We start from the raw sequence: 14,321 nt of genomic DNA, 5'->3' as shown, positions 1-14,321 counted from the left end.
AATGTTTAGACTACAATTGAGCTATATTTAGCTTCAATACAGCAATGCCAAGGCTAGAAATGGCAACTTAAAACATAGCAGCACAGAGGAAAAACAATATGCGCTGTAAGAGAGTAAGGCCAGAAGACCCTATTCTTTGTCACTACGAGCAACACACAGTATAGAAACAGTTGCCATTTGATTCAGTTTAAATGTTAAAGGATTGATCAGTGCAGCTCGATGCAGCCACATCTGTGTTCTTGCAGCTAATTCTAATCAGCTCCAGCTTCTAGAGCGTTTCTTAAGTCTCCCACTTGAAACTGAGTCTCCTCTCCCAGCTGACTACAAATAAACAACTCCATCAAGTCTTAATTAAACTGAGGAGACGTGGCGTGGTAATTAATGGCAAGTGGAGATATGGAGGGAACGCTCTCAGGAGCTACAACACAAACACGCCACAGTTCAACCACTAAATTCTCAGGACATTAGTTTCCCTTATAGATAATTAGCACTATTTCCCCGTGAGGCTTTCGCAGATTAAAGAAGGACAAATAAACAGAACATGTCTTTGATGAGTGGATGTTGCGGGGATGGGAAGTTGTTTTTCTCCTGTCACTCAGACGTGCCATGTGTTTGGAGGTTTCACTGTAGTCTGTGTGATATATGAGACGGAGTGTCAGAAAAGATAAGTGAACATGGACCAGAGTGACATTATGAGTATGAACCACCAGGAGACTCAATGCGCTCCACAGCTCCTATTTCTGCTGTCAGATATGGAACACACCGGCAAAGACTCAACAACTCTGCATGTTTGGAACAATAACACCATAACAGAGGTTAAGGACGGAGCAGGACGAGCAGCTACCTTCTTTTAAATGTCCTGTACCTATCTCTAGCTTCCATGAATTTGCATCTTCATTAAATTTCAAATTAATCTCAGACTGAGGGACACAGGATTTGCATAAGGAAGTACATAGTGATCACTGATGTCATATTTATAGTCTGAAAAATAACCTTATTAGGCCTTATTTGTTCCAGTTTTAATGAAAATGATTCAATCAGCTTATTTTTTTCTCCAGTACAACAAGCCTCAAACACAACACGGACATATTATCACCTCATAAAAGTTCATATGGGGAAGTGTTCACAAACGGCTGCGTTCAGCAACATTATAAAGTCATGTTTCTAAGTCATGTTTATGGTCACATGAAAAATTAAAAATCTAATATTTACTCTCCTTTTGGCTCTGATTTGGAAATATCTGGCTTTCTGGCAGTTCCACAGTTCCCTATAGTCATCTGTTAATAGGTAACTACTGTGTCTGTGTTTTATGATGAAGCTGCCTGGTGAAAAGGAACAGAGTCAGAAAATCAAAGCAACAAGTGGAAAGATGCAAACATTTTCAAAGGGCTGAGTGGAACTGCAGGGTTGGATGATAATACCGTGTGTTCATCGCAATAACAATCAAAATATTTTAGCTGGTTGTTAAATTCAGAATATATTCAGTATCACAATTCTTCTTTGGAATCGATTTCCAGCTTGAACATATATGGCTAAATTTCTCCAATATTACAGCGCGCCATTCTGAAGTGTAGAGTAGTTATTGGTGAGCTGGTGTGCTTGAGCTGCAGCAAGTGGGAAGAGGTGGGTGGAGAAAGAAGCAAAGACTTCAAAGAGCAGCCCAGTCTAAAGGAAACAGCAATATAGAGTTACACTTAAGGCGTAATAGTTTCTTGTATGTGAGTATGTAAGGGTCTGCGAGACATAAATATTTTTAGCTCCCAAGTCTGAAAGAGTCTGCAAAGACCCTCCAAACACAACCGTGTGCAGTCGAAAAATGTATGTCTGCTACACTACAAGGGCAATAGCTCAGCTGTAGTACGCATGTATGAACCTGCATCTTTAAAGTGGACTCTGTGGGGCAAGAAAACTAGCATAATGCTAACAACTACGAGTCTTTGGGTGTCTAATCTAGATAGATAGATGGATGGATGGATGGATGGATGGATGGATGGATGGATGGATGGATGGATGGATGGATTGATGGATTGATGGATTGATGGATGGATGGATGGATGGATGGATGGATAGATAGATAGATAGACTTTATTGTCTGTCCCAAACGGTGACAGAAATTCTCCTTTGACAAGGCTCCAACAATAAAACTACAACACATATAAAAACACACTTAAGACACAAGAAACAAAAATATATGTGGTGTTCAGTGACTTATTTCATTTTGTTCAGGGTGGTTATTGCAGTGGGAATAAAGGGTTTTTTACAGATGTTTTTGCGGGCCAGTGGGACTTTGTAACATCTGCGTGATGGAAGTAAGTGGAAGGAGTGATGTAGGGGGTGAGAGGGATCCTCTGTGATCAGGGTGGCTTTCCTGATCATGAGTTTGTGGTGAACCAGTGATTTAACCTGATGAACAATACTGGAGAGTTTTGTTCTGTGTTTAGTGGAGAGGGAGTTGCACCAGGATGAAATGTTGAATCTGTGTAGTCAAGGCTTCGGCCATTTTAAGGCCTAAAATGACTGTTTTCATGAAAAAAAAACTCTGTTAAATCTGTAACTTTGATATGCAGAGATGAGTTTTCAGGCTGTACTGGAGGGGAATGTTAAGCAGTTTCTAAGTTACATATGCATGGCTTGCAACTCTTCTGCCGAAATGCTGCAAAGTGACTGCTGACTATCGCAGAAAAAACTGACACTGTCCATCATTTTCTCTTTCACATGCAACCCCACACACAACCTGTTTTGTAAACTGGGCTCTTACGTGCAGGTATGTCTCCAGAGAAGTAGAATAGGTATTTGGGGCAGGGGATGGTGACCACCTCTCCCACTTCAGCACTGGGCCAGCAGGTGATCTTGTCCCATGTACCACTGCAACCTAAGAAGGGGACCAAAAAAAGCTTGTTGTTACTAATTAACCCAACACAGATTGAATGAAACAGAGCATTTTTCACACAGTTGTGACACTACTCTGCTCTGGAGAGAACCCAGCAGCTTGATTTAGGTGAAGGTGGAGCGGCGGAGTTGCCATGGCAGCCAAAACGTGTAAACTCAGGTCAGCCGTCGGTGCGGCGGCGAGTCCATCACATCCCAGCGGATGACCTGAGTTAACATGCTGCCACCATGACTAATAAAACAGATCCTCATCCTTCGTTACACACTGATATTTGAACTCGACGGCCCACTGTGACTTTCCACAGAGTGCATGAGGCTCTCGGAGTGCAGAATCAGGGCACAGCGCCTTCAGATCCACACCTGCTCGAACATTTATCGCAACGAAGAATCGTCCTGCCAGGTGATATTTGCAACATCACCCCGAGAATCAAACGGAATCTACATCCTGTAAATGATCTCTAAATTAAAAAAGATAATGAGTGTTTAATGAGTTTTGCTTAGTGTGAAAATGAACAGTCTCACGGTTAGAATCAACAAGTTATGATAGAGGCTCAATAAAGAACAATTATCTGTGTGTAGAATATAATCACGTCTTGCATGCTGTGAGAGTCAAATGCCCCATTTAGCCACGCATAATTCAAAACTCATCAACAAATCAGATGAGTGATTTTAATCACTGCACATTAATAGCATTCAGTGTAAACAGAGGATAGAATTGGGTCAATTTTCTTTGAAACTGAACCTGCGCACATGTGACAAGGGGCTGGCATTAGATGGAAAACAGTGTTCAACCATGCAAGGTGTAATCTAAAGCCAGAGGGGGAGGCTCGAGCAGCTTTTGTTGTCTTTAGAGCTTGTTTTGTCACTTCGGTCAGAACCCACTGGTGTAGTTGGCAAATTAAGATGTGACAAAATACGTGCAGCCGCCAAAACGAGGTCAGTGCAAACACACACACACACACGCAAAGAAAAACAACGACATACCTGTTGTTTTGTTCTCGATGTGAGCCTCACACATGTGCCTCTCCTTGTCTAATTCCTTCATCATGTCACACATCTGGTGCTGCTCTGAGAACACCTGCAGAGAGAATATATCATGTGTTTTCTGTGCAACTCTTATGGCACAGTGACATCATCCATCATCTCCCTATTAGTAAAACATAAAACAGCTACAGATGTTTGCAAAACTTGGGGCACACAGGGAAATTAGATATTTTCAAAGAGGACAGAAGTGAAAACAATCCCTGCAGCAAAAAAAAAATACACGTTTAAATGTTGCTGAAATGTCACTTTATACTTCAGTTCCTCTTTAGTTGTTGATTTAGCCCTTAAAAGCTTGTATCTGTGTATCAGATTTACATATTTAGAGACACACAGACAGACACACAGACAGACACAGAGACAGACGCTGCTGGCCACATAAAGCCGCCGAGTAAAAATACAAAGATATGTTAAGTACTTGCTGCGTTCTACAATCAACATCTCCAGTTGCTGCAGCTCGAGCACACCAGCTCACCTATGCATCTGCTCAATAACTGTAACACTCATTTTCGCTACACAATGACAAGTTACAACACTGGAGCAGTTCAGCCATTAATTCTGAAGAGGAAGAATGAATGGAAGGTCCACGCTGCAACTTGACAGGATTGGTTCTTTAGGTGTGTGACATATGAAACCTCAGCAGTCTGATTCTGTGTTTTTGAGACTGTTATTGGTACACTGCAGTTACAAAGTGAAAAAGCAAATTTTGCATATAAAAGACATGTTGAACTAGGTATAAAAATAGATTTTTACTCGGGTGTGGCATGGGCACAATTCTGAGCAATCCTCTACTTTCAATGAACTGACTCACAAACAGTTAATTATCAGCTGATGACTGATCCTGAGCCGATAAACTGATTGCAGTTAATAGATGCCTGAAACACATCAGGTGAACGGTGCATCTACACATGAACACTTCAAATTCTGTTTCCTGCAGGTGGTTGTATTTAAAATGAACTCGTGATTTGTCAAGCGGTGCCCAAACTGTTGAAAACTACTTTACTTTGTATGTGCTCTGAGCCTCACATCTTCAGTCTCCGCTGGGATCTTCCAGAGTTCGGTTCCACCATTAATCATCCCATCAGCAGGCGGACACAGAATCAATCTTGTCTATGATCCAGCCGCTACGTTGCGTGCTCATGCTTTGAAAATGTGGAGGGACTCGTGATTTCTAGGGTGGAATCTACGAGGGTTCACCACCAGGCGTTACACGGACCCCTCTGCTGGCCCGCATGATTTATTGCTCTTACTTAGCTAGATGAGTCTCCTCTCTGTGGGCATTAATCAGGCTGGTAGCGTGCGACTATTGTTAACCACAAAATGAGCCCAGCCTCTCCCAATGCAACAAGGTGACTCCCTCATTGGGGATGTTATTAATGCCACTCCTCGGGCAGGATCTAGTGGGTTCCTTATTATCCCCTATTGGGACGTGTGGCCAGTGATGGATGAGAGCTGCCTGAAGGTGTGCAAGTTGGGAGGAAACTTCCAGATATCATCATCATCATCATCATTATTGTTCCACACCAGAGACATCACCTTGTCTTCATCACCTCAAAGAGTCTGTAAGTGCACAAATGTACAGACTGCTGGGCTATTCTGAGGGATCTGACCTGCAGCTGGATTCCAGCAGGTTCCACGGATGCGTCTCTACGGGAGACAGTTTGTGGATAAGGATGGTGGAGACAACAGACAAAGGAGGCCGTTGCCATGGCGTCCTGCTGGGAGACCCTCATGCACTTCGCTGTTTCTCCTGTAAATTCACTTCAACTTTAGCCATGAATGGAGATCGATGGGGAGAAAATAAAAAACACATGAATGTCTGTGAAAAGCAATCATAGCGGAGGAGTTTTTTGTTGTTTGGTGCCAAAAGGCTTCTGAAGACTGAGGAGTTGGGACAAAGAAAAGAAGCTGGAGGTGTGCGGAGATGGAGGAGGAAGCTGGAATATTATTCCTTTAAAACACACACACAAAACGAAAGAAAAAACCCTTGTCAAACTAATACCTCCATCCACAAACTTCTTTCTGGAGACCACCTGCATTCAAAACTGCCTTTAGAGATCAGCTGATACATTTGCAGCAAACTCACCACCAGAAACATCTGCGTGCTTCATTCTGACGTTCTCAAATTAGACGAGCAGCTGACTCAAAGTTCAAGTCGTGGGAAAAGAGTTTGAATATACTCACCGGTTCCAGCAGCAGGTAGGACAGAAGCAGGAAAAAGCCTCTAGAAATGTGCAGCTGCATGTTCCCTCCGACGCGGTTAAATGATTTCATACGAGAGACGGGCTGCGGGTTTGACAGGTAATCCTGACCAGGTACGAGCTGCTCTCCTCGATGGTTCGGTGCGTTCTTGCGCTCTGAGCGCGGAGCTCCTCCGTCCTGAAGTCCTCCTCCTCCCCCTCCTCTTCCTCATCTTCCTCTCCCTCCTCCTCTTCCTCCTCCTGCAGCTTCACCTTCATCTACCGACAAGTAACCAATCAAACGTCATCTGTCCGCGTCAGGAGATGAGAGCGTAAATACGCACAAGGAGAGACGGAAAACAGTTTCCTTACAAGAAAACTACTTCAAGAAAAGCCTTTTTTTTTTTTTTTTTTTTTTTTACTATGACTCTGTATGATGATTTCATAAAGTGTAATTTGAATCTACTGTTGGCTCACTCTTACACTTTTACCAGTGTTTTTTTTTATACCACACTATGTAAAATAAATGTTTTTTCAACATTAACTGTATTTTTTACTGTTACTTTTCAGTTTTGTTAAACTACAGATAATAACTACTAAAATCACAGAAAGGGGTGTTAGTTTACATACTGACTGTAAAACAAACAAAAACAAGTCAAAACTGTGGATTAACACAATGTAAACAAACAAATAGCGATCTGTTATTTCACGGTGTTTAATTCTAAAATTACCCTTATTTGACTTCAGCAAAAAAGGTCAGTATTGTATAGATGTTTGTTGTTATTTGAGAAAATATATATATATTAAGGACTGAAAAATGGTGCTTTTTTTAAACTGTTGTTTTACAGATTTTCCCAGTTTTGGTAAATTATATGGGACATCTATTTTTCTTTTTTTGTATTTAAAAAAAAAAACATCTAGATTAAAATTATCATGTGACTATAAATTATTACTCATTTTCTGCTGTATTTAAATTGGCAAAACCTTTTTGCAAATTGACATTAAATTATTCAATAGTTCAATGAAGTTTGGTGTTGAAATTTTAGCTGCATTAAATTATGATTACAAAATACATGAATGAATAAAATAATCGATACTTACCTACATGCAAAGTGATATTAAATGAATCAATATTTGAATGGAGTAGGGTGTGAATTTATAAACGCTGCTTTGATTTGTGATTAAAAAATCCATTAAAAATAAATCTGTCTTCACCTTCATGCACACTGATATCAAATTAATCAATATTTGAACAGAGTTTGGTACTAATTGATAGTAGCTGCTTTGATTTATAATTAGAAAAAATATGAAAATAACATTGATGGCCATGTACATGAAAACTGAAGTTAAACTAGCCAATATTTAAATGGAGTTTGGTGTGACTTGTGTAAATCTACTGTGAGTATGTGTCCAAGTGTCACACTGCAGTTTCCCATGTTCAAACTGGCTCCTCCTGCAGCAGCTAAGTTGAAGAAATTTCACTCTTAGTCCATCAGAGTTTGCCGTAATGGGGTGTTTATTGGCATTCCGGCATACGGTGGGCTTACCAACACAGAGCATGCGTCTGAGAAGGGAAGCCGACCCAGAACATCCACATTTTATAGGGATGGTCAGAGAGTGGGTCAGAGGGTAGAGAAGGGGGTCGTATGTAAATACAAGGGTTCTGAATGGTGGTTAATTTACGAATAGTTGCTAATCAGTAACAGAGGGTAAGACAACAAAGAACAACAGGCAGTTGATTCAAGGGGTCTGGCAGACAACAAAAGGAGAGGGGGCAGACAGTAACAAATGACAAAAGATAAAACAATTGTGGATAACCTTGGGAGATGGAATGAAGGGGTGACAAGTGACGCTAGAAAGTATCTATAGCAAAAAGTGTGCTATTTTCTTCATCAGCTACAACAACAACATGCTGTTGACACTCTGATGATTCACTATTAATAAACTAATGATGTCATGTATAATAATATATCAGTCAGAGGGACCAAACTAGTACTTTTAACCCTATTTTGCTGCTGATATTGACATACTTCTTCCACCTCTGCTCGTCGCTAATTAGTATCCCAGCAATGAGTGCACAGGGACACAAAGGAAGCAGCTCCCACACAAGACTGAAGAAGAACAAGATGTGAGTCAACACCTTCTGAAGAAAGCTGATGTGTTTTCATTCATGCTTCGTCCATCTGCATGCTGACTTAAAGGGGGCTGATATAAGGCAATCTAAATAAACATTACCACAAACTGAATCCCCTGAAATTGCGCTAACATCAGAAAACACTGCATCTGTCAGCTTCACTGCACATTTGATTTACTGCACATATAAGGCGTTCACACGGCATAAGCAAGACACAATGCAACACAAAATTACATAAAATAACCAATACGACACACAAAATGACACAAACAAGACACAAAACAACATGCAACAACAGAAATGAGACATTAAATGACACATAGCAACAAATATCAGGTACAGATGACACAAACAAGACACAAAATGACACAAACAGCACACAAAATGACAAAAATGAGACACAAAACAACACAAACGAGGCACAAAATGACACAAACAAGACAGTAGATGACACAAATAAGACACAAAACTACAAAAACGAGACACAAAACAACACAAACAAGGCACAAAATTATAAAGATGAGACACCACATTACACAAAATAACCAATACAAGACACAAAACGGCACAAATGAGACACAAAACAACATACAACAATAGAAATGAGACATTAAATGACACATAGCAACAAATATCTGGCACAGATGGCACAAACAAGACACAAAATAGCAAAAATGAGACACAAAATGACAAAAACGAGACACAAAATGACACAAACAAGACAGCAGATGACACAAATGAGACATAGAACCACCAAAACGATAGACCACATTACACAAAATAGCCAATACGAGACACAAAACGGCACAAACGAGACACAAAACAACGTACAACAACAGATATGAGACATTAAATGGCACCTAGCAACAAATATCAGACACAAATGACACAAAAAGACACAAGCAAGACACAAAACAACACAAATGAGACCCAAAACTGTAAAAATGAGCCGTCTGGTTATATGCAAATAAAAATCAGCCTCTTTCAGTTCCAGATATGAAGCTGGTCGAAGCAGACAAACTGCTCTGAGATAAGATAACGCTACTGTACTGTGTGTGCTCAGACGAATGATGCATAAGTGAGCACATGTATGTGAAAGGGGAATCGCACTCATAATTCATCCGAAGAAGGAAGTGTGGGAAGAATGAAAACAGTTTGCGCTCTCTTGATATTTCCCCAGTGTGCTGCGAACACACAACACAAGGTGAAGACATGCAGTGTGTGTTTGTTTGTCTCCGTTTGTCTGTGCGCTCATGCATCAGTGCACACAGTGTGAAGAAATGACTCCCAACCATGAGGAACACACATGGCTGCTAACAATACACAGACCGAGCTCTTGTTTTAAATGCATGGGCTCCTTCAGTGGCACCATGTGTTTCAGCATATGCATCAACATGTGCATTGCTGGTTTTACTATCAGCGGGTGACTCACTGAGGCTTATGAAAGCTCAGAAGGATGTCAGAATAACCTTCCTCTGGAATAAAAGTCAAATGTTTGGGTTTTTCAGTAGTGGTGTGCGATGCTGCAAGATTTGGTATCAATATGATACCAAGTAAATACAGGGCCACTATCACAGATATCAATACCGATACTCCAGACGGACTTTTTCAGTAGCTGGTAGGTTTAGAACAAAGGTTAGGTGCTGTATATGGTCGTCCACATCTGGAATGAAGATGGAGTTGTAAATGCTCACAGGGTCTAAGAATCAGACTAATTCCTGGGTAGGTTTTCTGCGGGTCAGACGAGGTAGAATCTGGGTTGCCGATGAAATCACAATGTGAAGGATAACGTCGTTAAACAGTGTTCATTTTTGACAGTTTGGTCAATATTTGTGCAATACTTCTGTCACTGAAATAGGAAACACCCTTTTAAGATGCATTTTTACATTAAATTTGTTGCACAGTTATTTTTGTTATGATGAATGTGAATAAATGTCGCCCCTATGGTTATCTTCTTTGATGATAAAGCGTGACAGACATGGTTACAGGTGAAACACCTCACTAGCTGAACATTTGCTGACCAATGTTCCCTAAACGCCTCACAGTGCAGACTGTGGTAGATGCTGCTCAGTAGCGCTAGTCTTTGTAATGGGCATACAGGAGAGAAACTGAAACTAAAGTATCGATCTTATCACCCTGGTGTCGTTCAATATCAATACCAACTCTGGTATCGATATTATCGGTATTTGGATCAATCCATCCACCTCTATTTCTCAGTTCTGCTTTTCAAATCTTGCGGAATTTCAGGACACAAACACAGCTCCTTACTTATTGCAGGTAATTGTTGCTTCAGACAAACATGAGCTGAACTCGGCCTCCTCTCCAGCAACTCGTGGGTTTTATTGATACAAGAGTGGAGCTGTCAGTCAACACCCGAGATGTTTTAATGGCGGCTGCTGGTAATTATGAAGATGCATTGAACTCATTAAGCCGGAATGAAAAATGCGGGAGCGAAATCATCTTCTCAGCAGGGAAACCAAAAGCAGAGTAGAATGTGTGTGTGTGTGTGTGTGTGTGTGTGTGTGTGTGTGTGTGGTTTAATGTTGATGAGACTGTCCATAAATTCTGAGGAAACAGTGAGACCACAAACACTGTTTCATTTTGTCAAACTTGCAATCGCAAAAATGCCATTGCCAAAAAAAAACAAAAAACAAAACAGCCCTGTTTTGGTTTGTTAAATACTTTTTTTTAAATCTTGTGGGTTCTCTTTAAGTCATTAGAAAGTCAGATTTTCACATCCGTGTCATCCATCTTTAGAAATGGAAACATGAAAGTCAGCGAAAGTGTACGTGGGCAGCATCTAATTCACAGGGATGGCAGGTTTTTGCAGCAGCTTTTTTATTTATACTGTGAAATAACATTGGTCTCAACTAATGGGAAACTTTCACTGTAAAAATGAAGAAACAGTTTTAACTTAAAAACATTTGTATCCTGACTGAATTAAATTAATGTTGAGTCAGACCAACTAGGAACCTTTATGTGTTCCTTATAGGCAGAAATTTGAATTTGAATGATTGATGATATAACTTCCATCCATCCATCCAAAGGGGGAGGGTTCTCACAAAGCATGTGAGAACCCTCACATGCACACATGTAAACTCCATGCAGAAACATCCCCAGTGATATAACTTGAATAATTAAAATAAAGAATTCCATTTGATTCATATAATTTGAATTTGAATATGTTACATTAAAACCATTTCTCAAAAACCTTGAAACTGAATGTAAAATGATTCATTCAGTTTCAGTTTCTGGTTGCACAAATTTCTGTCCAAAGTTCCTTAATAAGTTCCTAAACTTATGGTAATAGGTTGAAGTAACAAAGATGTTACTGAAACCAATTTAAGAGAGAATTTTTAGAAGTTACACGTAGACCCACTTTCAGCATGTGTTTTGTTTGAATGACAAGAACTATTCAAAGTAAAACCCTGGAATTTTTACTGTTTTTGCTCACAAAGTCATTGATTCAGAATCTGCAATAACGATCAAAGAATCTCTGATTATGGGGGAGCAGAAATATGAAAAAACATCCCATCTTTGTTCATGTGTTCATGTACAGGATCTCAAGGCATAGCCAAGGTGAGGAGGGCGTCCGGTTTGGGGATCTCAGGATCGCATCTCTGCTTTTTGCAGATGTTGTGGTTCTGTTGGTTTCCTCAGACCGTGACCTTCAGCAGCAGCAGAGCGGTTTACAGCTGAGTGTGAAGCAGCTGGGATGTGGATCAGCACCTCTAAGTCTGATGCCTTGGTTCTCTGCTGGAACCCGGTCGATTGCTTCCTCCGGGTTAGGGGGAGATGCTTCTCCAAGCGAAGGAGTTCGAGTATCTCTGGATCTTGTTCACGAGTGATGAGAAAATGAGTGAGAGATGGACAGGTGGATTGGTGCGACGTCAGCAGTAATGTGGGCGTTGCACCAAACCGTCATGGTAAAGAAGGAACTGAGTCTCAAGACGAAGCTCTAAATTTACCAGTGATGGGGTTTTTAAAATTATTTTTAATAGCAGGGAAATAATTGAGTATAAACAACTGTAGCTGATGCAGTGTGTCTTCTATCTGCTCTCACTCACCAGTGAGAGGAGAAGCCAAGGGGTGTGTGCAACTTTAAAACAAATATTGAAGGATTAAAGAGCTGTGAAAGTAAGAAGGGAGGATTCTGGGACATTTATATTTGCTGGTAAAATAACAACTGATCATAAGCCAAATAGAAGATTATGCAAGACTTTTTATTTTGTCCTGATTTAACACTCGGTCCTTTTGTGAAGCCACAGTTGTGCAGCTGTCAGGTGGTCTGGTCAAAGATCTGAGGCCATGTTGCCATCACAGGGGTTTGTTCCATGCAGGCTCCAAGATGCTGCAGGAAAGTTGCATACTGGATGTTTCATATTTCAACAATAAGACAGCTGACGTCACTAGTTTGAAATGAATGCCATTTATGCTTTCAGTGAGCAGTCAAGGACAGACAGGCTGAAAAGAAATGAAGTAACAGCTGTATGAAGAGGAGCAATAAGTGTAATAAAGGGACAAAAGAGGCTCTAAATGAAGACGTTCTTTCGTGGTATGTCATCTCCTGTCCTTAGCTGTTGAAAAAACAGCATCAAAGCCGCGAGGACAGAGGTGCCCCTCAAGGTTTGCTGCAATTTTTAGTAGAACTGAAGTGACTTGCAGAGAAAACGCTTCACAATAATAGCTTCCGGCAGCGCAGGTACATTTTTAGTTTCAGCAACTCTTTTCAAAAGGAGCGAAAATAGCAGAGATGACATGAGAAAATACGGCCTCTGGTTTCAGACAGGTGTGTATTCACAGCCAGATACTGTTTGCCGAGAGAGCAGAGTGTGCTATTCAGTAAAAAAAGGAAGCTGGCAGAGTCTGTGACGCTTTCCTTTATGATGCACGAGTGCGTTACGTAGGTCAACGCTCATCAGCGCAAGAGAAACACAATCAGAGGATTTACTGCTGCAGAGGTGAATGCACTGAAGTGATCTGAACCTCTGCAAGCAGCTCAGCATGAATCTGAGCGCTCATGAGATAATGAACTCAAAATGAATGTAAAAATGCAGTCAAGTCCTGAAACAGTCCTAAAATACGGTTAAAAACAAGAAGGCTGTTAACGGTAAAGTGATGTAAAAAATGATGATGTAAAATGAACAAAAATTGGACACAGAACAACACAAATGAAACACAAGATTACACAAAATAACACAAACAGACCACACAGTGACAAAGACAGACAGTAAATGACAAACGAGACACAAAACGACAAAAATGAGACATAAAATGATGTAAGCAAGACACAAAACAACACAAAATAACCAATACAAGACACAAAACAACATACAACAACAGAAATGAGACATTAAATGACACATAGCAACAAATATCAGACATAAATGACACAAACAAGACAAAATAACAAAAACAACACACAAAATGACACAAACGAGGCACAAAATGACACAAACAAGACGGTAGATGGCACAAACGAGACACAAAACTACAAAAGCGAGACACATTACACAAAATATCCAATATGAGACACAGAGACACAAAATTACACAAAAGAACCAATACAAGACACAAAACGACAAAAAATGAGACACTAAATGACAGAAAATAACAGAAAATCAGACACAAAATGACACAAAAGGACATAAACACAACAGAAAACAGCACAAATGAGACACAAAACAGCACAAACAGACCACAGTGACAAAGACAGGCAGTAAATGACATAAACAAGACACAAAACGACAAAAATGAGACATAACATGATGTAAGCGAGACACAAAACAAGACAAATGAGGCACAAAACTACAAAAACGAGACACTACATTACACAAAATAACCAATACGAGACACAAAACAACATACAACAACAGAAACGAGACATTAAATGGCACATAGCAACAAATATCAGGCACAACATGACACTAACAAGACACAAAATGACAAAAACGAGGCACAAAATGACACAAACAGGACAGTAGATGACACAAATGAGACGCAAAATTACACAAAAGAACCAAAACTACTATATTTCTGCTATGCACAAAACTATTTTGTCTTTTTAGTGGTTTTCT

General features: G+C 40.2%; 1 protein-coding gene across 2 annotated transcripts in view; it reads right to left on the bottom strand.

The window, feature by feature from the left end:
* Positions 1 to 14,321, bottom strand: part of LOC111577974 (vasoactive intestinal polypeptide receptor-like) — a 39,649-nt gene that overhangs the window by 19,811 nt on the left and 5,517 nt on the right. Inside the window, exons 3-6 of one of the 2 annotated variants that reach the window (XM_035954744.2) lie at positions 6,115 to 6,389; positions 5,541 to 5,680; positions 3,874 to 3,967; positions 2,759 to 2,872 (exon numbers count right to left, since the gene is read on the bottom strand). In XM_035954744.2, the coding sequence (XP_035810637.2) occupies positions 2,759 to 2,872; positions 3,874 to 3,967; positions 5,541 to 5,663 (331 nt within the window). In that variant the 5' untranslated portion in view covers positions 5,664 to 5,680; positions 6,115 to 6,389. The remainder of the gene's footprint in view (positions 1 to 2,758; positions 2,873 to 3,873; positions 3,968 to 5,540; positions 5,681 to 6,114; positions 6,390 to 14,321) is intronic. The other variant, XM_023284523.3, reaches the window with a different exon arrangement.

The sequence above is a fragment of the Amphiprion ocellaris genome, chromosome 10 (assembly GCF_022539595.1).
Source record: "Amphiprion ocellaris isolate individual 3 ecotype Okinawa chromosome 10, ASM2253959v1, whole genome shotgun sequence".
Classification (NCBI taxonomy): Eukaryota; Metazoa; Chordata; class Actinopteri; family Pomacentridae; genus Amphiprion; species Amphiprion ocellaris.
Note: the sequence above shows the minus strand (reverse complement) of the source record. Positions and strands in the feature narration are given on the sequence as shown.